The sequence below is a fragment of the Sabethes cyaneus genome, chromosome 1, assembly GCF_943734655.1.
Source record: "Sabethes cyaneus chromosome 1, idSabCyanKW18_F2, whole genome shotgun sequence".
NCBI classification, from domain to species: domain Eukaryota; kingdom Metazoa; phylum Arthropoda; class Insecta; order Diptera; family Culicidae; genus Sabethes; species Sabethes cyaneus.
Genome location: NC_071353.1, coordinates 16458831 through 16486107, shown reverse-complemented (window position 1 = coordinate 16486107; position 27277 = coordinate 16458831). Strand labels below are relative to the sequence as shown.

Sequence of the window (27277 nt, the reverse complement as noted above, 5' to 3'; positions counted from 1 at the left end):
TCATACTTTCATAGCAATGGGTTCTATTCTCAGTCACCTCACTGGTCGACTGCTCGATTGCTCAACCGGTCGACTGGACTGCTCGACTGAACTACTCGACTTAACTGCTTGACTCAACTGCTTAATTCGAATAGACTACTCGATTAAACTGTTCGATTTGACAGCTCGATCCGATTCAACTGCTCGACTGGACTAGCCGACTCAACTACTCGATTCTACTGCTCGACTGAACAACTCGACTCAACTACTCTACAAGATTGCTTGACTAGACTACCCGATTTAACTGCTCGACTGGACTATTTGACTGAACATGATCGATGCTCAACTGCTCGGCTTAACCAGTCGACTCGACTGCTTGAATGAACTGCTTCATCAACTGCTCGATTAGACTTCGCGATTTAACTGCTTGACTCAACAGCTCGAATAAACTGCTCGAATGTACTATGCGACTCATCTGCTCGATTCTACTATTTGAATCGGTTGCTCGACTAGACTATTCGATTTTGCTGCTTGACTTGACAGCTCGACTCAACTGCTCGACTAAACAGCTCGACTGGACTGCTTGACTAAACCGCTTGATTCAACTGCTCGACTAGATTAGTCTAGTTGACTGCTCAGCTCAGCGGCTTGGCTCGACAGCTTGATTCGACTGTTCGACTCGATTGCTCGTCACGATATCATTTGAATCGGTTCGCGGCAGAAAATGGACGGCTTACAGTCACTCACACAAAAGAGCCATTTTGCCCACCCATCCAGCTTTTTACGAGCCCTAATTTTTGACATTTCAGTAATACATCTCACGTTTTGTTTCCGCACGTTCACCGTAAAACCAAAGGAACGTACGGAAAAGAAACGAGCGAATGTTTTAATGAAATGTCAATTTTTATGGCTCGTAAAAAGCTGGATAAAAGCAGCACAGTGGAGATAAGGTTTTTATTCAGTTAAATAAAACCCAATGCGAGCATAAAAATTATTCGTTTCAGTTTCAGGCTGTGACTCTTATGTACAACTTCTTAAAGCTGTTTTATTGTAATCGTAAGATCATCGCATGCCGTGATGCAAATAAATTTAATATAAAGCTCAAAGAACTAATACAAAGCTTATGGGGTCAGTCCCGGTGTAGTGGTTAGCATGCACGCCACTCACGCCGAGGAGCCGGGTTCAAATCCCAACCCCACAGAAGTCGCGAATGACCCAAGCTGTTGAAGTGACTACAGTCCGATTTTGTCAGCCCCATGTTGAATTTTGGCCTGGAACCTTTTTTGGTGCACATTAGCTTTGAGTGGGAAAACTTGGTTTTAGGTTAATGGAAGCTTTAGAAGAGTTTCTTAAAATTAAACGTCCTATCGTCCAGCGCAATTCAAATTTTGATTAATCACCCTAAAAGTGCAATAAAAAATTTTTTTTCTTCAGTTTCAATGTAACACATTAATGTGTTCTGCAAAGTTTTACAGTATGTTATTACAAGAAATTTTGCTGAAGACAGTAACCTTCTATCCCTTCAGCAAAGATAGAAAAATCCTATTTCTCATAAATGAAAAATCATAAAATCAGTTTTTCTATTTTAGCTGTTTTTGTAGTTATCCCAAGTAACAATTTGGATTTTATTACACTCTTATGATGGCATTTAGGACCAAAATTGGTCATGAGAACCGCCCTAAGAGTACAATAAAACTCACATTGTTGCTTGGGATTGGATGACTTTTTCCTGTTTTATAAAGTTATACAAATAGTACAAATACACAACATTGCTGAATATAGTATACCTGTATCTTTGTTTGTTTAGGAACTATAGAATTTTTACTATAAAAATACCCTAATTTTGACCCCGATTAACTCGCAAGAAGGCATCATTTTATTCAAAAACTCTCCCCAGAGGATCAGAATAGTTTCAAGCAGGTTTAAAAGTATTATAAATCATGTTTAAAAGCACAAAAGTTAAGCAAAATTTATAGGCTGACAAAATCAGGATAAAAAGCTGATAAAATCGGGAGCTGACAAAATCTGAACATTACTGTAAAATCTAACAAAAAAAATAATACAAAGGTTAAACATCTTCGCAAACACTGGCAAATGGAATTTATCTGCAGTTTTCTTGACAGACACGGAAATTTTCCGGATCGTAAGATTCGGGCTCAACTAGTGATTACATAAAAGATTACAAAAATGCAAATACGCCTTCCTGGAAATCCAGGGGGAACATGCATTGTTGTGATTTTTGGTTCGAACGAAGGAAAGTTTCGATAGACGGATTTAAAAAGTAAAGTCAGTTGCATAATTTTGATGAAATGCTTATAATAATATCTTTTTGGTGAAATTAAAATCCACGGATCGGAAGGTAAGTGTGCTTGAGTCAAATCAGCACAAAAACTTTCGGGTTATCCGTTAAAATCCACCCAAGAAATGGTGAAAATTGATGTGACTTTCTTTACTACGATGGAGATGGGCACTAAACCCTGCTTCTGGAAATTTTTTTGTTCATTAGTTCGCAAACTCGTCTCCAGGTTTTTTTCAAACACCGTCCGTATCAATACGTATAATACATTATTGGCAAGTGGAAATATTTTTCCCATCAGCTGTAGCAGATTAAAAATAAACAACCGTGGTTATTGCCTTTCCGAACAAACAGACGTAAACAGACGGGCTGCTTTCCTACGCTGCGCTGTGAACCGGTGAAAACTTGAAACCTTTTTTCCTATTTCTATTTCTAGACAAACAATTCTGTCATTTTCTCGTAACGGTCCAGATTCAGTTTGTACGCTGTGTAAAGCAGGGGGAGGGCAGCGGTCGGTCGTCAACACTATCAAAAGCAGTTCGTCCTACAGTAAATCAGCTTAACTAATCCTATCAAGCAGCAGAATTGCAACCACTTTTTTATTGTATTTGATTTTATCTGAAAGAAAAAAAAAAAGCTGAATTGTCATCCAACGTTTCGCGTGCCTTCTGGGTGGGTGATAAACTCACCTAAGCAAACAGATAGACACATTCTCCCGTCATAATCTAAAAACAAACAGAAGATCTCGGTGCGAATTTTGTAGAATGCTGCTGCTGCTGCTAAACAAGCCAAGGGTCTGGCACGGCTTGTAATACTTTTATTTTCTGTTTTTGATCGACAGTAAAGGTGTAAATCGTTCGCTACCCCCCGTCCTGATTTGAGGGTTAATATCTTTGTAAATAAACAAAAGATTTTTCGAGTGAAAACGAAAATATTTCTGCCCTTCTCGTGTTTATTTCTCATTTTCTATTTCGACTTAAGCTGTATTTCCTTGAACTGAATTCGAATTCGGTGATAGCAAAGAAACTGACGTCGTTTGCCCCAGAAGAATCACTGACCAGAAAAATTCCTATTACGTCGATTACCCGACTAAAATTTAGGTTGTAGATTAGAGAGTGTCTTATCGCAAGCTCGGCTGGCTGCATGACTTGACCCGCTGGCGGTGAGATCCGGTTCGTACTCAAGTGCAGGTATTTTTGATTGATCGGGTGAATCTAAACAAACAAGCATCCTGCGATAAGTTAAGGTTTGCTGTTTTAGATTATTGTTCACTTAGATACAAAGCCAATAAAATCCAATCAGTGATCGTGTCGTTTTGCTGAAAATAGTACGAACATCACGTTTCACCGTTTCGCTTATCATCCATCATGGACGCGACTTCGTTCGCGTAGTAGATTTGTATGAAAAATGTTTAACTGCCTCTAATGATTGGAAGAAAACACCTCATCGCTCGTGCGAAACAATTGATCGGTTCACTGAAAATCCTCCCTAAGGTCACAGCTGCTACGCCAACACCCATCCTCCTTAATAGATGTAGAGACTCTCAGCTCAGCACGAATCGATGTCAGTTCAGAGTCGTAAAAGCTGTGTCTAAAAGTACCTCCTCTTCGCGACTAGGTTCGGTTTCACACCCGCGCCCGAGGCACGTTCTTGCTTTCCTCGAGGGTCGCGGCGGCATACCTACGTGCTTGCCATTCATCTCGTCACGACCAGTAGGTACTAATAACAAAAATTTTATTTTCAAAGTCTCGGGCCACCGTGCGTCTCCACCGGCAGCACACGGCGCATCGTGCGTTGCGTCGGAACTGTCATTTTAATTGTACAGCGAGCAGTAGCGTACACTTGCACACTCACACGCGCGACCCGAGACGCCTGTCAGAAAGAGATAGGATTACATAAACATCACTGGCTAGTGAAGCAACCAGGACGGATGGCAAATATTTTACTGGCCATCGGCCAAGAATACACGCCAGCACAGAGCATTAATCATATTTCCCTCCACTGACCTTAAGCTTCGAGGTGCTGTTATATATACTTTTTCTACTGTATTCATTGCATGTTCGATTAATCTGCTAGCTAGCTAGCTAGCTAGCTAGCAGGAAATGCTACTGCATTCGTGTTATTACCCTACAGACTGGTTCGCTCAATAAGTGCCAAGGACATATAGGGAGCCGATTCTGTTACGTAATCGCTGCTCACCTGATTTACGCTGATGCTCAATAATGCATATGCCAGCTGGTTTTCGGTGTGAAAAATGGATCCTTCGTGACTCGTGGGTCGTCTAATTAAGACGGGACTACACCTTCTCCAGTTCTCATACACTTCCAACTTCCTCCCTCCCCCCACCGAAACGGCGTAACCGCCGCAGTCGCGCTCTATTATGTAACGTGAAAATCTGGACTGCGCATGTGTCTCTCCATGGCTCGAAACGGAAGCTGAGTGACGACGACGACGACGACGGACACACTCAGTGGCTCTGAGTTCTGGCGTTGTGCTGTGCACGAAAATAGGGGAAAAGTCCTTCTGTGAGAATGAGTCCATCCAAAAGCGTGCAGCTGCCACTTCGAAGTTTGCGGATGATCATGGGAAATCGATTTTCAACGCAGTCCTGCTGCCATTGCGGGTGCAGGTCTCTCTCAAAAGCACCCCCCATAGATCAAACTGACATCGTACTCGAATCTCGAAAAATCCTTACTCCTTTGCTTCCCGTCCCGAAACTCCTTTTCAACTGTTTAATTGTTAATGCATTGTTCTATGTTTAGATCCAAGTAGAAAAAAACGCTAATCATGATGATTTTCTTTAATTTTTTATTTATTTTCATGCATTTGTTTGCCGTTTGTTTTGTACGTGTGCTCGTGTATATTATCAACAACCAACAACAACAACAACCATCATCATCATCATCATCATCTTCATTATCGCCGCTACTATACATCGTCCTTGATTGTTTGATTTGTGATTTGGTTTGCTACGCGCCACATTTTCCTGCATATAATTTTGCATTCCTTCGACCTGTGCCTGTGCATACGTATTAAAATACATAAAAAAAACTCACACAACACAAACACACGCACATACCCAATCATTGCCCCATCAACATCATCGTGACATGCGTGACGCCTGCCGTGTGTTCCTGTGTGTGTCCGCGAGTAGACGGGTAGAACAGACTCGTACCGAGTCGCCACCGTGGCACCGCTGAAGGATGACAACCTCACCGCTGACGGTCAGCTTAAGGTAGGATAGTTTGTAGTAGTAACGAACAACGTGTGTTCGCTTAGTGTTCTGACCCGCCTGCGGGGGGATGTTCGCAGCTAACCCGGCTTGTTGTGTTGAATTTTCCACTAACCCAAACTGACTGTACTTACTTGCACAGAAATCGCTGATCTAATCCAGGTAGGATGCTGGGAAAAGGGGAAATTAATCTCGTAAATTTTTTCAGACATATATGTTCTACTTTTTTGAGATACAGTTCTTTAAAAAAGTCTCGATAACACAATGGAGACGCATCGTGGTTTGTTTTTACCTGAAAAAGAAACGAATACGCTTGGTTTCTTTTTGATAAATATATACGTTACTTTGCAGGTGAAACCTAAACAACGAAAAAATCAAGAAATTGAATAAAAAATGTTTTGGACACGGGGAGAGCCACTTCTGCGCGGTGGTCCACAGGTGGAAGCAGTTCTTCGATAAACACCTCAATGGTGAAGTTGCAGAAAGAGGCGGAACGGAAGTTAACCTGGGAGTGCCCATGGAAAATAGTAATGTCCCAGCACCTGATCTCCAAGACAGTCAAAGGAGAAATCGAGTTGCTGAAGATCAACAAAGCTGCTGGTAAAGACCGTCTACCGGCAGAGCTTTATGAGCATGGCCAAGAAACGCTAACAATTGGGTTATTTCCCAGATTTGGGAAGAGGAGAAGCTTCCGGAAGAATAGATGGAAGGAGTGGTTTGTCCCATCTACAAAACACGTGACCGCAATTATTGTGGTATAACGCTGGTAAACGCCGCCTACAGGGACAGGGTTTCGTGGGGAATTACCGTAGGCGGGTTTCACTACGGAGCAAACTTTTACCATCCGACAGATCTTGCAGAAATGTACAGCAGCACGTGGGAGTACAACGTGCCCACGCATCATATCTTATTTCAAAGCTGTATACGATACAGTCGATCAAGAGCAGCTATGGCAGATAATCCACGGTTTTCCGGATAAACTGACGCGACTGGTCGAAGCTACGTTGGATCGAGTGATGTGTTTCGTGCGAATCTCGAGGACATTCTCGTGTCCATTTGAGACGCGGCGAGTGTTGAGACAAGTTGACCACTTATGCTCATGCTATTCAACAACGCTCCTAAAAGGGTGTTCCAACCAGCGGGCATCTGAACGAGAGACACAATTTTTCCTAAAGGTAGTCAACTCCTAGGCTTTGCAGATGATCGAGGCCAAGAACTTAGCGACGGCGGACCGAAAGACCGAAAGCGGAGTCTAGGAGGATTGGGCTAAAGATAAATGCATCGAAGACCAAATACATGAAAGGAAGAGGCTCAAAGAAAACAATTTCCTGGCTCCCACGCATGGTAACCGTTGATGGCGATGAACTGAAAGTGGTTGATGAGTTTGTGTATTTGAGATCGCTGGTAACCGCGGACAGGCTAGCAAGTGGCCCTGCAATTGTCCTGTATTCTAACAGCTGGCTGCAAACTCTGTCGTATAAAAAACAGAAGGTCAAGTGTCGATAACGGAATGTCGCACCTAGGCTTTGCTTTGCTTTGGTAACCGCGGACAACCGCACTAGTAAGAAGAGCCAGCGGCGCATTCAAGCAGGAAATCGGGCCAACTTTGCCCTTCGCAAAACGCTACGATCAAAAAGCATACGCAGCCGTACGAAGCTGACGATGTACAAGCCCAGTCCAGACCCAGAAGACCAGTAGCGCTTTCTGGACTTGAAGCCGTGACGTTGTTCACGGAGGACATACGCGCCCTTGCCGTGTTCGAGTGGAAGGTACTACGGACGATGTTTGGCGGAGTACAAACTCAAAGCGGAGAGTGACGGAGGCGTATGAATCACGAGTTCCAGGCACTGCTCGGAATGATTCCATTTGCACATCTGGCGAAAGTCAATAGGATACGGTAGGCCGGACACGTCGTAAGGATGCCGGATGTCAGTGCGACGAAAACAGTTCTCTTCAACAATCCCACCGGCATCAAGAAAAGAGGGGCTCAACGTGCAAGATGGCTTGACCACGTCGAAAGTAATTTGCGGCTTCTGAGATGACTGGGAAATTGGCGACGAGTAGCCGAAGATCGAGTTGAATGGAGACGACTACTTAATACAGCACGAGCAGAACACGCACAGAACAGAAGTGGAAGGAGAAATCCAAACACATACATGCTACTTTCTACAGATACTAGCGAACCTGGCGGTAGCGAGTCACTTTTTTCCACGAAAACACACGAACGCAAATGAATGCACACGAAAGCATGTGGAAGCTGCTATGCGATAGGCAGCAAGCGTTCTGCTAATATTGCTGTTATTCCCTTCTATGCGGAAACCTTCCCAAAGAAAAATAAAAGCAAAAAAGACTCTGTTACCATTTCTTCCATTTCTGTTCTGTGGTCCTCGGCTTTAGCTTGCTGACGACGTCCACTATCACCAATTGCGAACCGATTTGCGGAAATTTATCAAGCTAGATTAGTTGAAGGACGGTCAACGATGGATTAGATATTTACGTACCCCCGCACTATTTGCTCTTTGACTTCAAAGCGGCATATGATACCATCCGCCGAAAAAAGCTATGGAAAATCATGAAGGAGAGCGGCTTATCCGGGAAACATTGCAGACTGATTACATAAGGCTGTGTGCGGATTGTCGAGTTCATTCCATCGTCAAGATGATGGTCTCTCATGCCTGCTTTCTGAACATAATTGACGACACGGAATTAACGTCGAATTTGAATCCGTGTGAATTATTTTCGAGTCTCTGATACTGCATCCGAGGTGAAATCTGAGATGGATTCACAGTCTGTTCCTGTTGATTTAGCTCAGTGGTGCCCAGGCATAAGCGTGCTGCGAGCCAAATCAGATCTCCCCATGAGTCCGCGGGCCGTAATGACCTCTGGCCATTCTTGCGCAAACCAAAATGTAAAATAGGCGGCCGCAAAAGCCGATTTTTAGGAATTACCACAAGATCTAACCGGAAAGCACGAGGTGCTACGACTGGCCCATGTGTCATCAAAAAAATTATTCATAAGTGTGCCATTTCTCAAATCAGTCCGCGGGCCGCACGAATCATCACGAGGGGCCGCTGTTTGGCATGATGCTGATGCGTACACATTTGATATAACTACTGATATCGCTCGTTCTCTGCCGGACCGGATAGTATTTCTCGATGTACACCTTTATTGGCTGATCCTCTGCGGTTTATGTTCAACAAATCGTTTGAGCAAGGCATATTTCCTACAATCTGGAAGGAGTCTTTTATGTTTCCGATATTTGAAAAAGGTGGTCGTTGGAATGTAAGGAATTATCGTGGCATTACTAGACTTTCTGCTACTTGGAAGCTGTTCGAAAGAATTGTAAGCACTTTCGTTTTATTCCGAATAAAAACATATTTCTCGACTGTCATCACGAATTTATGCGTGGCATATTGTTAAACCGTAACGTATTGTTAAAGTAAATTTTCCAGCTAGGTGCATCACAGAAGTTTATTGTATGGCTGAGGTCGTACTAACGGCGTAGAGTTCTGCGTGCAAATCTCGACAAATGCTGTTCTACGGAGTTTACGTATAATTCTGGTGTTCCACAAGGTAACAGCATGGGACCTCTGTTATTCGCACTATGTTTAAACGATGTTACACTCTTATTAGGTGTTGATTAGAAACTCTACCTGGTTGTATGATCCGATGAAGACTGCCGCCGATTACAATAGGTATTGGACAAGGAGGGCCTAAAACTTATCGACTTTGCCGCCCCCAAAAACACGGCCATAGGTAGAACCTTCTTCTAGCAAAGACTCCCACACAAGTACACCTGGAGGTCAGACAAATCAGACAGATTCACAGATCGACCACATTTTGGTCGACTGTCGGCACTCCTCAGACATCACCGAAGTGCTAACGTTGACTCGGATCACTCTACTTAGTGATGGTAAAGGTGCACCAAAAACTCACCCGTTGTGAACCATATTCAGTACCGACGCCATCCTTGTTTAAATCTCGCGCCTGCTGAAGCAGCCAGACGTCACATGGAACAGATAACTCAGGGTGATGAAGTCTTATACCGACTTGAAAGCGGCGTTTGATCGGATAGACCCATATTGTTTAAGAAAATGTCGCGGCCTGGTGCATCCCAGAAGTTTACTGTACGGCTGAGTTCGTTCTTGAGAGTTTACCAGTAATTCTGGTGTCCCACAAGGCAGTAACATGAGGTCTCTGTTATTCGCACTATTCTACGATGTTATACTACTGTACTAGGTGTTGGCGTAAAACTTGTATACGCAATACGCCGACGATTATGATCCGATGAAGACTGTCGCCGAGTACAAGAGGTATTGAACATGTAGGGCCTAAAACTAATCGACTTTACCGCCTCTAAGGGCACGGTCGAAGGTAGAACCTTCTTCCAGCATAGATTCTTACCCAAGTACACCAGGAGTTCGCCAAATCAGACAGAATCACAGATCGATCACGTTGTGATCGACTGTCAACACTTCTCAGGCATCATTGACATCAGATTCTTTCGAAGTGCTAACGTTGACTCGGACCACTACCTTATAGTGATGATTAACATGCTCTCAAGATTCGCCCATTATGAACAACATTCGGCACCGACGCCAGCGCGGCTGAAGCAACCAGATGTCGCCGTAAACCACACGCACTCACTGGAAGCTGCGCTGCCGGAAGAGGACGAGCTAGATGACGCCTCTCTTGAGGACTGTTGAAACATCAACAAAACAGCCATAAACAGTGTAGCGGAGAACTTCATCGAGTGTGTGACACGCAATCAACGGAACGATTGGTTTGACGATGAATGTCGGAGGGTGATGGATGAGGAGAACACTGCGCAGGCGGCATCGATCCGCAGTGCCACACGTCGGAACGTAGAAAGACACAAACAGAAGAAGATGCAGCGACTTCATATCTTCCGGTAGAAATAGCACTGCTTTGAAGAGCAGGAGTATACGGAGTTGTAGCGGCTACATCGTTCTCAGGAAACACGAAAGTTCTATCAGAAACTGAACGGATCCCGCAAAGGCTTTGTGCCGCGAGCCGGAATGTGTCGGGATATGGGTGGCAGTATTTTGACGGACGAACGTGAGGTGACTGAAAGCTGGAAACCGCACTTCGATGAACACTTGAATGGCACTCAGACGAAGCGCCATGGCAACGGGAAACGCAATTTCGACGGTGCGACAAACGGAGAAAAGGTGTCAGTCCCACAGGTAGGCGAGGTCAAGGAGGCCATCCTGCAGCTAAGGAACAATAAACCGGCTGGGAAAACGAAATCGGACCAGATCTGCTCAACCCGATCTACAAGAAGAACTGTAAGAACTGCCGAACAATCGCCGTTGTCAATACCGTCTATAAAGTGCTGTCCCAAAGCATTTTCTGTCGTCTATCACCAATTGCGAACAGATTTGTGGGAATTTATCAAGCCGGATTCGTTGAAGGACGGTCAACAACTAATTAAATACATATTTACACTGTGGCAGATCTTCCGAAAAGGCTGACTACAGAGTTCCCACACACCATTTGTTCGATGACTTCAAAGCCGCATATGATATCATCGACCGAAAAGAGCTATGGAAAATCATAGCCGCGACCAACTTCCGCAGGAGGCTATCAAACTGATTCAATCTATGATGGATGGTTATGAAGATTGGGTTAAAAATAAATAAGTCTAAAACAAAGTAGAGGCTGACCGGCGAAACCGAGGACGACCGACGCTGCGTGGACAGCAATGTAACGACGGACAACTGGTGAATGTCATACTACAGTAGACTCTCGGAAAAGTTAACTCTCTGAAAAGTTAATTGTTCAGAAAAGTTAAGCGAATATCAGCTCTCATGCAACGCTCTAGAAAGTTAATTTTTGCCTTAACTTTTCTGAGAGTTTGAATTTATTGGTTGTCCAAGTGTTCGTTCACACACTTCTATCATTATTTCTCATTTTTCAGTTTATTGTCGCCTTTCAACAGTTTCATAAAGAGCCGCATCATAACTGGGATTAAATTAAACTTTTGTACCGGACAGTCGCAACAATAGTTCAATACGTGCACATAGTTACTTCAGGATTATTGATAACATACTGGAAAAGCGCAAACTCAGATGAATTTTAAATGCCAAAGAAGGAACAGCAAGGAACTAAAAATAAGCGCGAACATTATCAAAACGTAGTCGCAGAAAAAACAAAAGTAAACTTGTGTAACCGATTATTTTGAACTTACTGAAAGGAACTAAGTATTGTTTCATAAAGATCTTGCTACATATTTCTTTCCATTACAATTTCCAAATACATAAAAATGTGTATCCTATCCAGCTTTTTACGAGCTATAATGGCGTAATATTCGAACAGCGTTTTAGACATTTTCCTAATACATCACACGTTTTCTTTCCGCACGTTCACTGTAAAACTAGAGGAATGTACGGAAAGAAAACGTGCGATGTATTAGGGAAATGTCAAAAATACAGTTCAAATATTACGAACACGTCCGCCATTATGGCTCGTGAAAAGCTAGATATCCCAGAATGTATTTTTCGCTTTTGTATTTATCATTTTCAGTGATTTTTAGGACTACTCGGAAAAGTTAATAGTTCGGAAAAGTTAATCGACCCATTCCCCAATCGATTAACTTTTCCGAGAGTCCACTGTACTGTACGCTGCACAAACAATTACGGTCGAAAAAACTGTGCCTGTCAGACCTGTTGTTCTCAACGGGCGTGAAACGTGAACAATGCTCGAGGAGAACCTGTCAGAGTTTGGAGTTTTTAATGGGCGAGTACTAAGAACGATCTTTGTCGGCGTACAGAATAGAATAGTTAAAATTTGACAGTAATAAGACGATCAGAAGCTTGCGTTGAATGGCTTCCAAACTAGACGGCCAAATACCTGTATAAGGGCTCCACATCACCACAGCTGCGTATTGCTTTACGGATCACACGAGAGAGTAGTAAAGAGTGCGCAAGCAATAGGGATCCCGAAGCTCCTTGGTGATTCGGAAGATAAATCCCAGATTTTTATTTGTCTTCGCTATTATGTACGACTGTACGAGTAATGCTAAAGGAACGACAGCTTCTCGTCCAGGTGTCTTTGACGACCGAGGTCTTTGATAACGAAGACCTTATCCAGTGACTCACCATCGATATTGGTCTTCCAGTGTTTCGGGGTTTTTGCGGTTAAAAGAGCATGACCGAGCATTTACGTACACTGATGAGGACTGCTCGTTCGTTTTGCACCAGTCAACGAAGATGTTGATGGCTTTCGAAACTAGCGACAATCTTCGATAGACTTTACACTGAGGAAAAGTTTCAAATCATCCGCATACAGAAATCTGCATTCTAGAGAGAACATAGCGCATATATAGTTAAAGAATAGTGAAAAATAAACAAAGGTCCAAGATTGCTCCCTTGCGGGACACCAGAGCGATTACAAAATTGATTCGAATGTGCGCTGCCCAGTCTCACAGGAAGACGCCGCAGAACCAGTTATGATCTCAGTCGTTTTCCATGTTTTGGATGCAGAATTATGTGAACTCTGCGTGAGATTTGTCGAAGTCGACCGTCCTGGAAAAAATCCATACTGGTCACAGGAGATATGGCGATTTACTTCTAGAAATTGAAGCTTTTTTACGAAAGTCTCCAGTAGCTTCGATCCTGCACATAAATACAGTGTAAAGAAGTTTATACACATTTACTGATAGATCCACCGAGCTTGATCCCCCTTTAGCTCTTGGTTGGTGAAATTTTGCGACTATGCCACGATCAATTGGTTGAAATTTGTTTAGAAATGACACAGCACCGTATAGGTTTAATAAAAAAGAAATAAAATTAAATTGTTATAAAAATAACAAACTTATCAGATTAATGTTAAATTTACAAAGTTTCGCATATTATAATTAACAGAAGTGACCAAAAATACGCATACCATGTTTTATTTCTAATTGAGTTTTATTGAGGAAAAATGGAAGTTTTGTTTTCATGATTGCCGGTCGAGTGCGTCTCTAATTACACCACCGCGCAGTTTACCAACAGTCGACATTGTGGGTTCAAGTCGCACCTGCCCAGTCAATTATTTTTCACAATCTGTATAACGTATTTTTCGATTTTCAACATCGAAAATGGCTGTATTTTTTGCAGCTATTGTAATACTGTTTTGTAAGTATTGCATGTGATGCGCTTAAATGCCTACATTTCCGGTAGCTTAACTGTAACACAACAGGGTTAATTGAGATTTATTGGAAGAAATAATCAATAAACTTCCTTCCAGCTCTGAGTAACTAGTCTCTTAAAATCTAACCAAGTGAAAAATTTCATTATTCACCATCAGTAAGACGGTCGTTTAATTAATCATTCAATTATCTGGACATCCTGCTTATATCAAACATCTTTCTATTGCTACTATGAATTGTAACTAACTAATAAGCTTCACTTTATCGTCGGATTATGGTTCCTGTAAGTTGAATAAATCCTATTTAACCTTATCTTATGATTATGGTTTCCATCCAACTAACAGTAAATTCTCTACTTTGGCCTGTTACTCTTCGGAACTTATTGATGGTCAATTGCAATCACTAGCGCCTGGCAATTTCGCAGTTTAGGACGAGTATTTCCATCTCAAAAAGGCTTGCCTTGCGCTGGTGAACAGCAATTTACTAACCTATTCCTAAAATATATAAGACAAAAATACACAGAAATGCTGGGGCACACACTATCTTTCGCAATACTTGGTGATTGGTATCAATAAGACACATTTGCAGAACGAGCACAGGACGAACGAAATCCAATCCGGTTTGCTAAGCACAGCACGTGAAACTACTCAAGCTGATCCGCGCCCTTGCGTAATTGGTTCAATTACGATTAGATATTCATTGTTTTATACAATTTTGTTCTGGTTGTCTTTCCCCCGGGAAAGGCTTCTCAAAATGTCTTGCATCAACGTCACATGCACGCTCGTACTTGTTATTAGCGTTTGCTATTTTCAAGTGTTACATCGTGTCTCGAAAACAAGGTGAAGGTAATACCGTACTCGAGTCGCCAGTAAGAAAGCCCAATTAAAGCCAGCCTGATTGCCATCATCGGCGGCCACTATCTTATCGCGTGTGTTCTAGGGCAAGTCAATCAAGAGCCTACACCAGCCGTGCATTGAGTAGTATCCGGCTTGTGACAATCAACGGTTGGATCTCGTTCGATCTACTTCTATTTCTAGTCCATACCCATACCCGTTACTTATTATTTCGTGATTTTTTCAATTCGATCAACAGACAAGACGCAAAATGCCACCAAAGAAGAAAGGAGATAATTTGGATGACCTGAAGCAGGAGTTGGATATTGATTTTCATAAAATCACACCAGAAGAACTGTACCAGCGGCTACAGACGCACCCAGAAAATGTAAGTTTCAGGCCAAACTTTTAAGTTTTTTTTTATTTTCCTAAATTTTACCTCCGCTTCACAGGGTCTCAGCCATGCGAAAGCAAAGGAAAATCTAGAGCGAGATGGACCAAACGCACTTACCCCACCTAGACAGACACCCGAATGGGTCAAGTTCTGCAAGAATCTCTTCGGTGGCTTCGCTATGCTACTGTGGATCGGCGCTGTCCTCTGCTTCGTCGCCTACTCGATTCAGGCCAGTACCGTCGAGGAGCCGGCTGACGATAACCTGTACCTTGGCATTGTGCTGTCCGCTGTCGTGATAGTTACCGGTATCTTCTCATATTATCAGGTAGGCTCAGTCGTTCTCAAATAAATAAAAACAAAACTTAACCAACGTTTCGTTCGTATGCCTTGCCTTACAGGAATCGAAAAGTTCAAAGATTATGGAGTCTTTCAAGAACATGGTGCCCCAATTTGCCACCGTACTGCGTGAAGGCGAGAAGCTGACGCTGCGCGCCGAGGATCTCGTAATCGGTGACGTCGTTGAGGTCAAGTTTGGCGACAGGATACCCGCTGATATTCGCATCATCGAAGCCCGCAGTTTCAAGGTACGTACGTTGCTGCTGTAAGTCCATAAATTGAATTTCATTCCGCGGAATTGCAGGCGCGCTAAATTCAATTCACAAACGAAAATGTAGAACACAAAGCAATTGAGCCGTCTCCGTGTCCGTGTCCATGTCCGCGAGAATGTGGGTGTGTGTGTGTGTGGTTTCAAGTGACGATTCTCGTTATACCTTAAAACCAGTAAGCATCCGGTGCCGGGCGCAATGCCAGGCAGGAGAATTTACGATTGCATATTGCTGTCTTTAAATTGAGTTGACAAGGTTGACGATGAGACACCCACTCGATCGGTTTGAATTGGCTTGCGTGAATCGTGTGATTTATTTCGTTGACACCGGAAAACCTAGCCTCACGAACAGTCCTCATGTCCTGACGTTAGTAACTTATAATAAAAACAATGTTCTTGGACTGGATTGTGCGATTCATTTCCTACTAAGCGTAAAAAACAAGGTGTAAAACCAGATATAAACAAAAGGTGGGGGACCCGATCTTTCAGAAGAATGTTTTAGACTGGAAAAATCGAGGAATCCTAGGTTTGGCAAAGGTTGACAAGTCCGAACTATCGGAGTGCAATTGGATTTAAAATCTAAGTCGAAATTGGCTTAGAAGGCAGACTTTGAGCTAAACTAGAAATTAGAGTTAAAACTGGGCATGAAATCGTATATGATATACGGCATTAAATTAAAATAACCTGAGATTTAAAACTTTACTTCGAATTGAACTGGAAATTGGACTTAAATGTACAGTAATTTAACAGAAAGTTTTGCTTGGAATTAGACATGAAATCAGGCCAAAAACAGATGTTTTCATTTGAAATTTGAAACTTTAAATTCGAATTGAAATTAGGCCTGAAATTGGATTTAAATTGGTCTTGGGATTATAAATTGCACTAGAAATCAGAGTGTAAATTTGACTTAAAAGTGAAATTAAATCAGACTCGAAACTAGGTTTAAAAGCGGACAATCAATTACACATGAAATTGAACATGGCATCATATTGCAGTTTGAATTTGAAGTTTTACTTCAAACTGGACAAGGATACGAAGTTTTACTTAAACTAGGATTGACAGTTTTCGTATTATTCTGTCACACATTTTACCACTTTTCGGTTCAACTTTTTCTTTTGTCAAGTCCCGTTTTTTTCTCTTCTTTGCTGTACCGTTTCCTTAGTTTTCATTTAAACTTTACTTCTTTTTTCTATTTTCCTCTTTTCATACCGTTATTCTTCTTTTTCTCGTGTTTCCTGTTTTATTGTAGCCTTTTTCTTATTTTCAGTCCTGTTTTTTCGCTGATTTTTCAGTCGTTTCTCTGTTACTTTCTAGTTTTCCGTCTCTTCTCTTTTTTCTTTTTCCTTTTAACATTCCTAGTTTTTGTCTTTTCCTAACTGTTTTTATATCGTTTTTGTCTCGTTTCTCGTCTTCGTCTGTTTTTCATCTTATGAATTCCCCGTTTTTCCTTCTGTTCTGTCACATTTATTCTAGTTCTGTTTCCTTTCTTCCCGTTCCTCTCCGGTATGGCTTTTCTATCTTCCGCTTTCAAGCTTTTTCGATCCCGTTCGTTATACTTATTTCTTCATTTTTTGTCCCATTTTTCATCTTTCTCTTTGACCACTTTTTGCGATTTGCTCGTTTTCTCTATCCGTTTTCTTTTTTCTCTTTGGCGCTATTCTTCCCTGTCGGTTTCCTTTGTTTTTTGTACTGTCAGTACCTTTAATTGTGCCGTTTTTTTCTTTCTCCCGTTTCCACACCTTTCCGGTCATGTTTCTTTGTAGTTTTCCTCGTTTTTTCCTACGTTTCCCTTCCGTTTTTCGTCTTTTTCCGGTCCTTCTTCTTTTTTGTCTCGTTTTTTTTTACTTATTCTGTACGGACTCAAATGACTATTTTAAAAGTTAAAACTATCATCATTTTTTTTTCTGAAAAAGGAGAGGTTTCTCTGTTCCATCCTTTTCAGTTTACAGACTTGTTTTCCTCTTTTCTGTCCCATTCATTGTTTTTGGCTCCTTTTTTTGTTATCCGTTTTGTTATCTCTTTGTTATCCGTTTTGTTTTTTCGTTTTTCGCGTCCGTTTCACTTATTTGTCTTGTTTTCTTGTTCATTTTTCTGTCCCATTTTCCCGTTGTCGTTATATCCCGTGACCTCTTTTTTGTGGTTTCTTCGTTTTCTCTATTGATTTTCTTCTCTTTCTTGTTCTTGTTATTCTTTTTTCTTTTGGTCACTCTTATTTTATGTTTCGTCTTACTTTTGTTGTGTCGTTTATGCTCTCTTTTCCAAATGGTAAAATTTGTGTCACATTATTTCTTCTCCTTTTCCTACGTTTAACAACACAACAAAAGTAAGACGAAACATAAAATAAGAGTGACCAAAAGAAAAAAGAATAACAAGAACAAGAAAGAAAAGAAAATCGATAGAGAAAACGAAGAAACCACTTTTTCTGTTTCTTTATTTTCCTTCTCCCGCATTATTCTCTTTATTATTCTGTATTTCTCCTTTTTGTCCCGTTTTTGTCCTCCTTTATTTAATCTTTTTATACTTTTTGGCCTTTTCTGTCATGTTTCTTACCTTACCCTATATTGTTTACCTTTTTCCCTTCCGTTTTCGTCTTCTTCTGTGTTTTTGTTCCTTTCCTCCTTTTCTCTCTCGTTTCAAGTTTTTTGTAACGCTTCCTCTTTTTCTGTTCCGTTTCTCTTCTTTTCCTGTCCCACTTTTAACCCCTTTTGGCAATTCTGGTTTTGAATTGTTCTCTTTTTTTCTCATTTCTGTTCCAATTTTCGGCTCTTCTCTTTCGTTGTTCCTCGTTTTCAGACCCATTTTCCTCTTTTAATGTCTTGCTTTTTGTAATTTTCTGTCCCGTTTCATCCTTTTTTTTATTTTTTTGGTTCCTGTTTTATATTCTTTCCGAACTGGACATAGAAGAAGCAGACAACAGACAGACTGGACAGATAGGGAGACAGACTGGACAGAAACGGAGACATAGAAACAACAGACTGAAAAAACAGACTGAATTAAAAATTAAACAGACAGATAAACAGACTGACTGGACGGATAGACCGAAACAGAAAGACTAAAGACAATGGACACACTGGACAGACCTGACAGACAGCCTGAACAGACAAAACAGACTTTTGTATCTTTTGTTTTTCTTTTTCTATCGTTTTTCTTGTATTGTTGGTTTTTCTCTTTTCCTTTCTCATTTTCCCATCTCCTTTCTGTCACGTTTTTTTTTTCGTCCCGTTTTTCCTTCCATTTTTGCTCCTTTTTCTGTCCCAGTTTGTTGTCTTCCTTCGTTTTGTCTCGTTGTACCTCTTTTTTCCTCTAGTTTTTCGTTCTTTCTGCTCTTTCTCTGTTCCGCTTCTTTTCTTTTCCTGTTCCGTGTTTATCCCTTTTCTCCATTTTTATTGTAGACTTTTTGATTTTTTACTCAGGATTGTCTTCTTGTTTTGCTCTTTTTTGTCCCGATTTTCATTTTTTCTTTTTCGCTGTTCCTCGTTTTCAGGCTCGTTTTTCCTCTTTTTCCGTCCTGTTTTTGTCTGTTCCGTTTCGTCTTCTTCTTTTTTTTTGTTGGTCCCTGTTTTCAAATTCTTTTCAGACTGGACAGATAGGCAGACTAGACAGAAAGACTGGACAAATAGCCAAACTGAACAGGCAGAGAGACAGACTGGACAGACCGATAGGCTAGCTAGACAAACAGACAGAACAGCCAGACACAAAAGAAATACAGACTGGATAGAAAAATTAGACAGACAGAGATAGAAAAAACATACTGACTAGATAGAAAGGCTAGACAGACAGACAGACGAACGGAGACAGTAAAATAGACAGATTGGACAAACATACCTGACAGACAGCCTTTTGTTTCAGTTTTTTTTCTTTTTCTAACGGTTTTCTTTTATAGTCTCGTTAGTTATAGTTCCTGTATCAGGTTAGTATAGTTCCTGTATCAGGTTTTTCCTTTTGATTTTTTACTTGTTTTTTGTTATTCTCTTTCCCTTCCATTATTGTCTTTTGCTCTCGTTTAACTTGTTTCTTTAGGCTCTTTTTTTATTTTTCTTTACTTTACTTTCTATTCCATTTTCTCGTTTTTTGTCCCATCTTTCTCTATTTCACATCCCTTTTGACCTCTTTTTCGGGATTTCTTTGTTTTCTTTATCGAGTTTTCTTTTCTCTATCTCACACAATTCTATTTTTTCCTTTTGGTTTCTCTTGTTTACTGTTCCGTCTTCCTTTTATTGTGGCGTTTTTGCTCTTTTTTGTCCCTGTCCTGTTGTCTTTCTTTTTATCTCTGTCCCTCTATTTATCGTCTTCCGTTTTGTCTGCCTCCTTCTCTTTCCCTGTTCCGTTTCTCTTATTTTCCTGTCTCGTATTCACCCTTTAAAGTCCTATGACCTCTTGGTTTTGTCTTTTCTGTTCCGTCGTTTTATTCCATTTTTATTTCCCTGTCTTGTATTTTTGTTAGTTTCATTTCTTTTTCTGTATGTACCGTTTCGTTTTTCTTTTGTTTGAATTTTATCTCTCTTTTTCTTTCTCGTGTATTTACTGTTTTTCTATTCCGTGTATCCAGTTTTGGTCTCGTTTTCCCCCATACGCTTTTCCTGGGTTTCTCCTTTTGTCTCATGTTTCCTTTTTTATTTATTTTTGGAGAGCAACAGGTCTCGTCTTTTTTTAATTTTCTGTCACGTTTCGTCTTTGCCTTTTTTCGATCCCAGTTTTCATATTCTTTCCTTTTTAAATTTCTCGTTTTTCGATTTCGCCTGTTCCGTCCTCCCTCTTATGGCCTGCTTTTCCTCTTTTTCTATCATGTTTATCTCTTTTTATTTTCAGTTTATGTTTCTTTTTCTCTTTTTTTTGCTCTTTCTGTCCCGTTTTTTCCTCTTTTTCTGTTGTCGTATCTTTATATTTCTTCTCCTGCAAAAAAAAACATACAAGAAAATAATATTGCATTTTTAAATACAATCATGATGGTAAATCATGAATTTTCGTGATTAAAAAAAGTTTGAAAATCAGAACATTGCTGAATTATTTATGCTCAAAACCTTACCACTTTTCTTGGTGCTCAAATTTTTAGATTTTATGGAATCGGAAGAAACCCTGTAAGTGGTAGTCTTTCATCAAAACTGAACTATTTTAATTCGTTAAATGAATCATTAGATTTTGCTAAATAATGAAACATTTCTTACGAGAATTTTAATTTTAAAAACAAGAATATTTCATTGGAATATTTTATTTTAACCTAACAGGGTTCAGCAGAAATCTGATCCGGAAAACAACTTTGTCATTCCGCTGCAAAATTTATCTGCCGGCAGTCAGTACTATTTGTATTTTCTCACCCTTATCAGTTGGCATTAAGCGGTGTAGCCTGGTAAATCCCATCCCCCAGATGGCAGTGACACTCATCACACAAATCATTCGGCTTAATTTATGGCCCGGTATCATCGCTCAAACTCCGGCGGCGGCAGTCTGGCAACGAACTGGCACGTTGCACGTATAAACGCGTCGTCAATCACCATAGACAAACTAACAGACGGGGGTGTTATTTGATAATTTCTAGAATTTTAAAACTACCTGCTGTCCGTGTTACTCATTATACTAAACTAAACATCTTCCGTTTTGCTTCCCCCCACAGGTTGACAATTCGTCCCTTACCGGCGAGTCCGAACCCCAGTCGCGCGGTCCCGAATTCACCCACGATAATCCACTGGAAACCAAGAATCTGGCCTTCTTCTCGACCAATGCCGTCGAAGGTACCGCCAAGGGTGTCGTCATCAGCTGCGGCGATCACACCGTGATGGGACGTATTGCCGGTCTCGCTTCCGGTCTGGACACCGGCGAGACTCCGATCGCCAAGGAAATTCACCATTTCATTCACATCATTACCGGCGTGGCTGTGTTCCTCGGTGTCACCTTCTTCGTGATTGCTTTCATCCTCGGCTACCACTGGCTGGATGCTGTCATCTTCCTGATCGGTATCATCGTCGCCAACGTACCGGAAGGTTTGCTCGCCACCGTCACCGTATGTTTGACCCTGACTGCCAAGCGTATGGCATCGAAGAATTGTCTGGTCAAGAATTTGGAAGCCGTAGAAACCCTCGGTTCGACCTCGACCATTTGCTCCGATAAGACCGGTACACTTACCCAGAACCGTATGACAGTCGCTCACATGTGGTTCGATAATCAAATCATCGAAGCCGATACCACTGAGGATCAGAGTGGCGTTCAGTATGATCGTACTAGCCCCGGATTCAAGGCCCTGTCCCGAATTGCTTCGCTGTGCAACCGCGCCGAATTCAAGGGAGGTCAAGATGGTGTTCCAATTCTGAAGAAGGAAGTTAGCGGTGACGCTTCGGAAGCTGCTTTGCTGAAATGTATGGAGTTGGCACTCGGAGACATTCTGAGCATCCGTAAGCGCAACAAGAAGGTCTGTGAAATTCCGTTCAATTCAACCAACAAGTACCAAGTATCGATCCACGAAACTGAGGACCCTAGCGATCCGCGCTATCTGCTGGTCATGAAGGGTGCCCCCGAACGTATCCTGGAACGCTGCTCGACTATCTTCATCAACGGCAAGGAGAAGCTGATGGACGAAGAGATGAAGGAAGCCTTCAACAATGCCTACCTGGAGCTGGGAGGTCTCGGAGAACGTGTGCTCGGATTCTGCGATTTCATGCTGCCATCGGATAAATTTCCCCACGGTTTCAAATTCAATGCGGACGATGTGAACTTCCCCGTCGAGAACCTGCGCTTCGTCGGCCTCATGTCCATGATTGACCCTCCACGTGCCGCAGTACCAGATGCCGTCGCTAAGTGCCGCTCTGCCGGTATCAAGGTTATCATGGTCACTGGTGATCACCCAATTACTGCCAAGGCTATTGCCAAATCGGTGGGTATTATTTCGGAGGGTAACGAAACCGTTGAAGACATTGCTCAGCGTCTCAACATTCCGGTTTCGGAGGTTAATCCACGTGAGGCTAAGGCCGCCGTTGTGCATGGTTCAGAACTGCGTGATCTGTCCGGGGAACAGCTTGATGAGATTCTACGCTACCATACGGAAATTGTGTTCGCTCGTACCTCACCGCAGCAGAAGCTGATCATCGTTGAAGGTTGCCAGCGACTGGGTGCCATTGTTGCCGTAACTGGTGACGGTGTGAACGATTCACCTGCTCTCAAGAAGGCCGATATCGGTGTTGCCATGGGTATCGCCGGTTCCGACGTGTCCAAACAGGTGAGTGTTGCTCGCATAATGACGCTATCCAATTCGCAGCTCATTAGTAGAAAACACACAAACACAGTTTCTGCCAGGGCCGACCAAGGAAGCTTCCCTGAACCAGTCGCTTCCCTGCTTGGTTCCTACCGTACTAACGTTACTAACGATGATGGAATACTGTTTGTCGCCAGTTCGTTCGCTCCCCGCTTTAAAGCACCACTTTAATCAAATGCGCACCACCATAGTGTAGTGAAAGATTTCATCATAACGATCACTAACTTTACTGTAAATAGGTACACTCGGCTAAACTGGAGCATCCTTACTTTTAACAAGTTGCACAATAACCGAGGTCGTGGTGCCGGCCCTCCAATGTTGCTCAATAACACACTCAACTACGTCCTACTACGAAATGGGCTACCTAGCTGTTGTCGATGTCGGGCGATGAATTGTATTGTTTCGAGTTCGGAAACAAAACGATTCTTCGTTCTTCGTGGTGTTCTATAATAAACCCATTCTAATTCCGGTAATGTTTTCTATTTCCAAAACCAAAAACAACGATTCAACCCGAACGAACCAGGCCGCCGACATGATCTTGCTGGACGACAACTTCGCTTCCATCGTTACCGGCGTGGAGGAGGGCCGTCTGATTTTCGACAACCTGAAGAAGTCGATCGCGTACACGCTGACATCCAACATTCCGGAGATCTCGCCCTTCCTGGCGTTCATCCTGTGCGACATTCCGCTCCCGCTCGGTACCGTCACCATTCTGTGCATCGATCTGGGAACTGACATGGTAAGTTTAGGCGAGCCCGGTTGAACCCGGCCGCGCCGCAAGAAGACGTTCCATTCTGCTGCCTCACTCTCACATCGTTTCTTCTCTCCACCCCGAAAAAATGATAAAATGAAGAAAAAAAAACACATTGCGGTTGAATTTCGTCGTACCTTTCCTTACTTTGTCTTACTTGTGTCTGCCTCGATGTGGAAAAGACACGGTTACAAAGCCAGGTTGTTTTGTAAGTTTTTCGACAAACTAGGGTTTATTCGAGGAACATTATTTAATCAGATTAAGGCCCTTCAGTTCGATTGCTCAGAGCAAATATTTCGAAAACAGAAAGTTAACCTCAAATTCTAATCAATTTTTTCTGTTCTGTTTTGAATATACACTTACACACTGGGAATCGAAAAAAAACTGGCCCAAACTGTGGCCTGTCACAACACAAAACACCGACTTGCGGGTAACCTAATTTTTCGGTAGATTCCGGCCATATCTCTTGCGTACGAAGAATCCGAATCGGACATTATGAAACGCCGGCCGCGCGATCCGTACAAAGACAAGCTGGTCAACGAAAGGTACTCCATAGGCTGAGCAAACGGCCTACCCTAAATTATCGCTGTGCGAGCTCAATACGCTGGCCAGTTTGTTGAACTACCACTTATTTTGCCTTTTGTACTTGATATTATTATCTTCTCCATATATTTATTACGTACTTTTTTCCAATTACTCACTAGCTTGATCCTTTTTGCTGCCACCTTTGTATCGACGATTGGCAACTCTCAGAATGAACAAAAACCAAATTTGCTCGAGTACCATCTTCTCTACGCGCCAGTGACCTATCGTGGTATCGCTATTTCTATAAGATTCTCGCTAGAATGTGTAATTCCTGTGCAGAAGTAAAATTCAGTGAAACAGCAACTACCGAACCAAGCAAAAAAAAAACAATTCCGCTTGCCTTTAGAACACAGTTTATTTTATTTCACTCTTTTTATTCTCTCTCTTCTTTCGAGTAGTTTTCTTCTGCTAAAGATTCCAGCACATTTTTTCCAGCTAAATTATTTTAATGGTTTTTATTCAAGAAAAGAAAGTTTCAATTATCTCATCCTCCAACATTGTGATTCCTTCTCAGTTCGAAGTGCCATTTTACGTTTCGTTCGACATGCTCCTTATTATATCACCACTTACGATTATGTTCGATTTGCTGTTTCGGAAACTAAATGTTCAACCACCTGTAGGTACCCGCCATTTCGTTGGCCTACGAGCACGCCGAATCCGACATCATGAAACGGCCGCCACGTGATCCGTTCAACGACAAACTCGTGAACGAAAGGTTTCTATATTTTTTCCTATTGTTTCATGGTTTGCCGCAAATATACCAAACAATAAACGCCTAGCAACTCTTGCCTGCTCTACTAAACGGAAGTTCGCGAGAATGAAAAAGCATTGACGCAACCAACTAATCCCTAGCGTTAAGGTGGATTATATAAAAAAACTTTCGCCCGAGGAATTAACCCGACAGCAGTTTCGAAAGTGCATGCGAATGGCGCCGATAAATATTCTGGCGCAAGCAAAAACTAACCGATGCCGAAGCGCTGTATATATACAAACTAATCACTCTCTTTTTTTGTAAAATAGTACAAAAATAAGCTCTACAGTCCCACATTTGGGAACAACACCCTCTCGCTAAAACATAAAACACAGACAAACAGTACAGAGAACACACCTCAACTGATAAATCCAACAAGCTGCTCCTTCCCAGCCTCGGAGAATTGACAAGTCATCTGTTCCTGCACTTTCTTCGTTTAAGTTCTTTGTCATATTTTTATGTCTTGTTAGTTTACTTCCACGATAAAACAAAAAAACAATGCAAAATATTTTGTTTTCTCACCAAAACGCGCCGCCATCTTTGACCTCTCATCCGTCATATTCGGCCTTCACACGTGTTCCCATCGCTGAACAGGAGCACATTTGTTAAAAATCATTAACAACGCTTTGTTCTGCCGTTCAGCTAGAAAATCGATCTCTGCATTTAGTTTGCTATCAATGTGTTTTATATACGTTAGAAAAGCCCACAGCAAAACCAAAAAAAAAATCGTATCTCCCCTTTTTTGAAAAAAAAACGCTCATATCACCCTCTCATATTTTCGGCATCCAACGAAAGAAAAAACGAAACTAAAAGATTACACAACAACTGCCTACTCACACGTACAGGTCCCTGCCATTTCGCTAGCCTATGAGGAAGCCGAGTCCGATATCATGAAACGTCAGCCCCGAAATCCGTTCACTGATAAATTGGTCAATGAAAGGTAAAAACCCCCGAAAAAAAACGACACACAACTAAAATAAAGCAAACAAACAAACAAAAAAAAACCCGACCCCGACCCACATAAGTTTAGTACTTCCCTCTCTTGTTACGCTCGGAAGGTTTCGTCAGAAACAAAAAAAAAACTGACGAAAAACCAAACGAAGCGCCGTGTCTTATCTGTGTCCCCCGTCGCCCAAGTAACGTTTTGACGGAACACGTCTGTTGCTCTGTTTGTTTTTGTTTTGTTTTGTTTTGTTCTGTTTGCTTTTTCTTTTCCTGTTTTTCGTTTCCTCCGGTATCTGGGTTCTAATCCGTTCTGTTCTAATTAGTGACTACTACTTAGCATTTACTGGGTGGTGGCGGGTTTGTTTATTTTTTATCGTTTCTATTGGTACTAAGTGAAGGATGTGTTGTTTACGTGAAAAATTTAAAAGTTGTATTACCTAACATTTGGTTGTTGAACAACATATTTGTTCTGCCGTCAAACAGTTAATAAGATTGCCATACGTACGTACATATTAATTAGGCCATTGCAAATTATTTTTAAAGTGTCTGAAACTGGCTTGAAAAATCGGGGGGCAAAATATAATTTGTGGGAATTCAGTCAATTTTTGTTATAAAATCCATTGTTTGTAGGCTCTACAGCCTCGAACTCGAAAAATTAGTGTACGGAGTATTAACGCTTCTAACACGAAGCAGAAATGGAAATTCGAGCAATGGAGTTTCCGAAAATCGGCAGAAAATTTTTTTTCGTTCAATTTTGTTTTTTTTTTTGTAGGTTTTACCTAGAAAATAATAACGTATCTATATGTAAAAAGCAAGAATAGATTTTGTTTTCACCTTAGAGTAAAAATGCTCAAAACGCATTATTTTTGCTCGATTAATAAAATTTCTTTGTTTCGTTTTTTTGCACCCCGCCTTCAAGTGCCCAACACCGGAAGGGCAAACATTTTATAAAATATTTGTAGTGGTCTTATGAGTAACAAATAATCACATTCTCCGTAATATGTGTTTGGACTCGCACAAAACAGTAGTTTAGAACTAATTTACTAAGAACCATTGATGGTATAGTGAAAATATTTTGGTAATCTCTCGTAATGAGATAGGAAGTTGCTTTTTTTACCGAAGTTGCAATAGAGCTGAGTTACTGGAAAAAAAAAACTAAAAAAAATTGTTTTGGTCACTTGTAAGTCATCGAGGGCGCCCGGAACCGATTTCTTCAGCCAGATTTTATTTTTGGCATATTCTCTGTTCTTTTTGGGGAAAACTCCTTTACTTTCAAATCTATTTCGCATATGATAAGTTCGTTCGTCAGGTTCACGAAACTGAGAGCTAGTCCCATGCCTCGTTTCTTGACTTCCGGTTATCCTATCACACAGTGTTGCGAGGCCCACAATCGTGTGATCTGATCTGATCTGATTTTCTCACACGCACGTACTCGTTCTAACGAACAGGCTCTGGCATGAGCATCTCTTTCGGACTCTCTTTCTTATTTTTTCATGCTTTGCGACGACTTTT

At 41.6% G+C, this 27277-nt stretch overlaps 1 protein-coding gene across 6 annotated transcripts in view; it reads left to right on the top strand.

The window, feature by feature from the left end:
• LOC128733753 (sodium/potassium-transporting ATPase subunit alpha) overlaps positions 1–27277 on the top strand; it is a 148269-nt gene that overhangs the window by 108384 nt on the left and 12608 nt on the right. For 4 of the 6 annotated variants that reach the window (XM_053827532.1, XM_053827572.1, XM_053827546.1 and 1 more), the window contains 7 exons: positions 5430–5510; positions 14752–14880; positions 14945–15211; positions 15285–15470; positions 21102–22697; positions 23257–23472; positions 25666–25760. In XM_053827532.1, coding sequence (XP_053683507.1) covers positions 5430–5510; positions 14752–14880; positions 14945–15211; positions 15285–15470; positions 21102–22697; positions 23257–23472; positions 25666–25760 — 2570 coding nt within the window. Of the gene's footprint in view, positions 1–5429; positions 5511–14751; positions 14881–14944; positions 15212–15284; positions 15471–21101; positions 22698–23256; positions 23473–24689; positions 24785–25665; positions 25761–27277 lie in introns of all 6 variants that reach the window. The other 2 variants (XM_053827539.1, XM_053827563.1) reach the window with 2 other exon arrangements.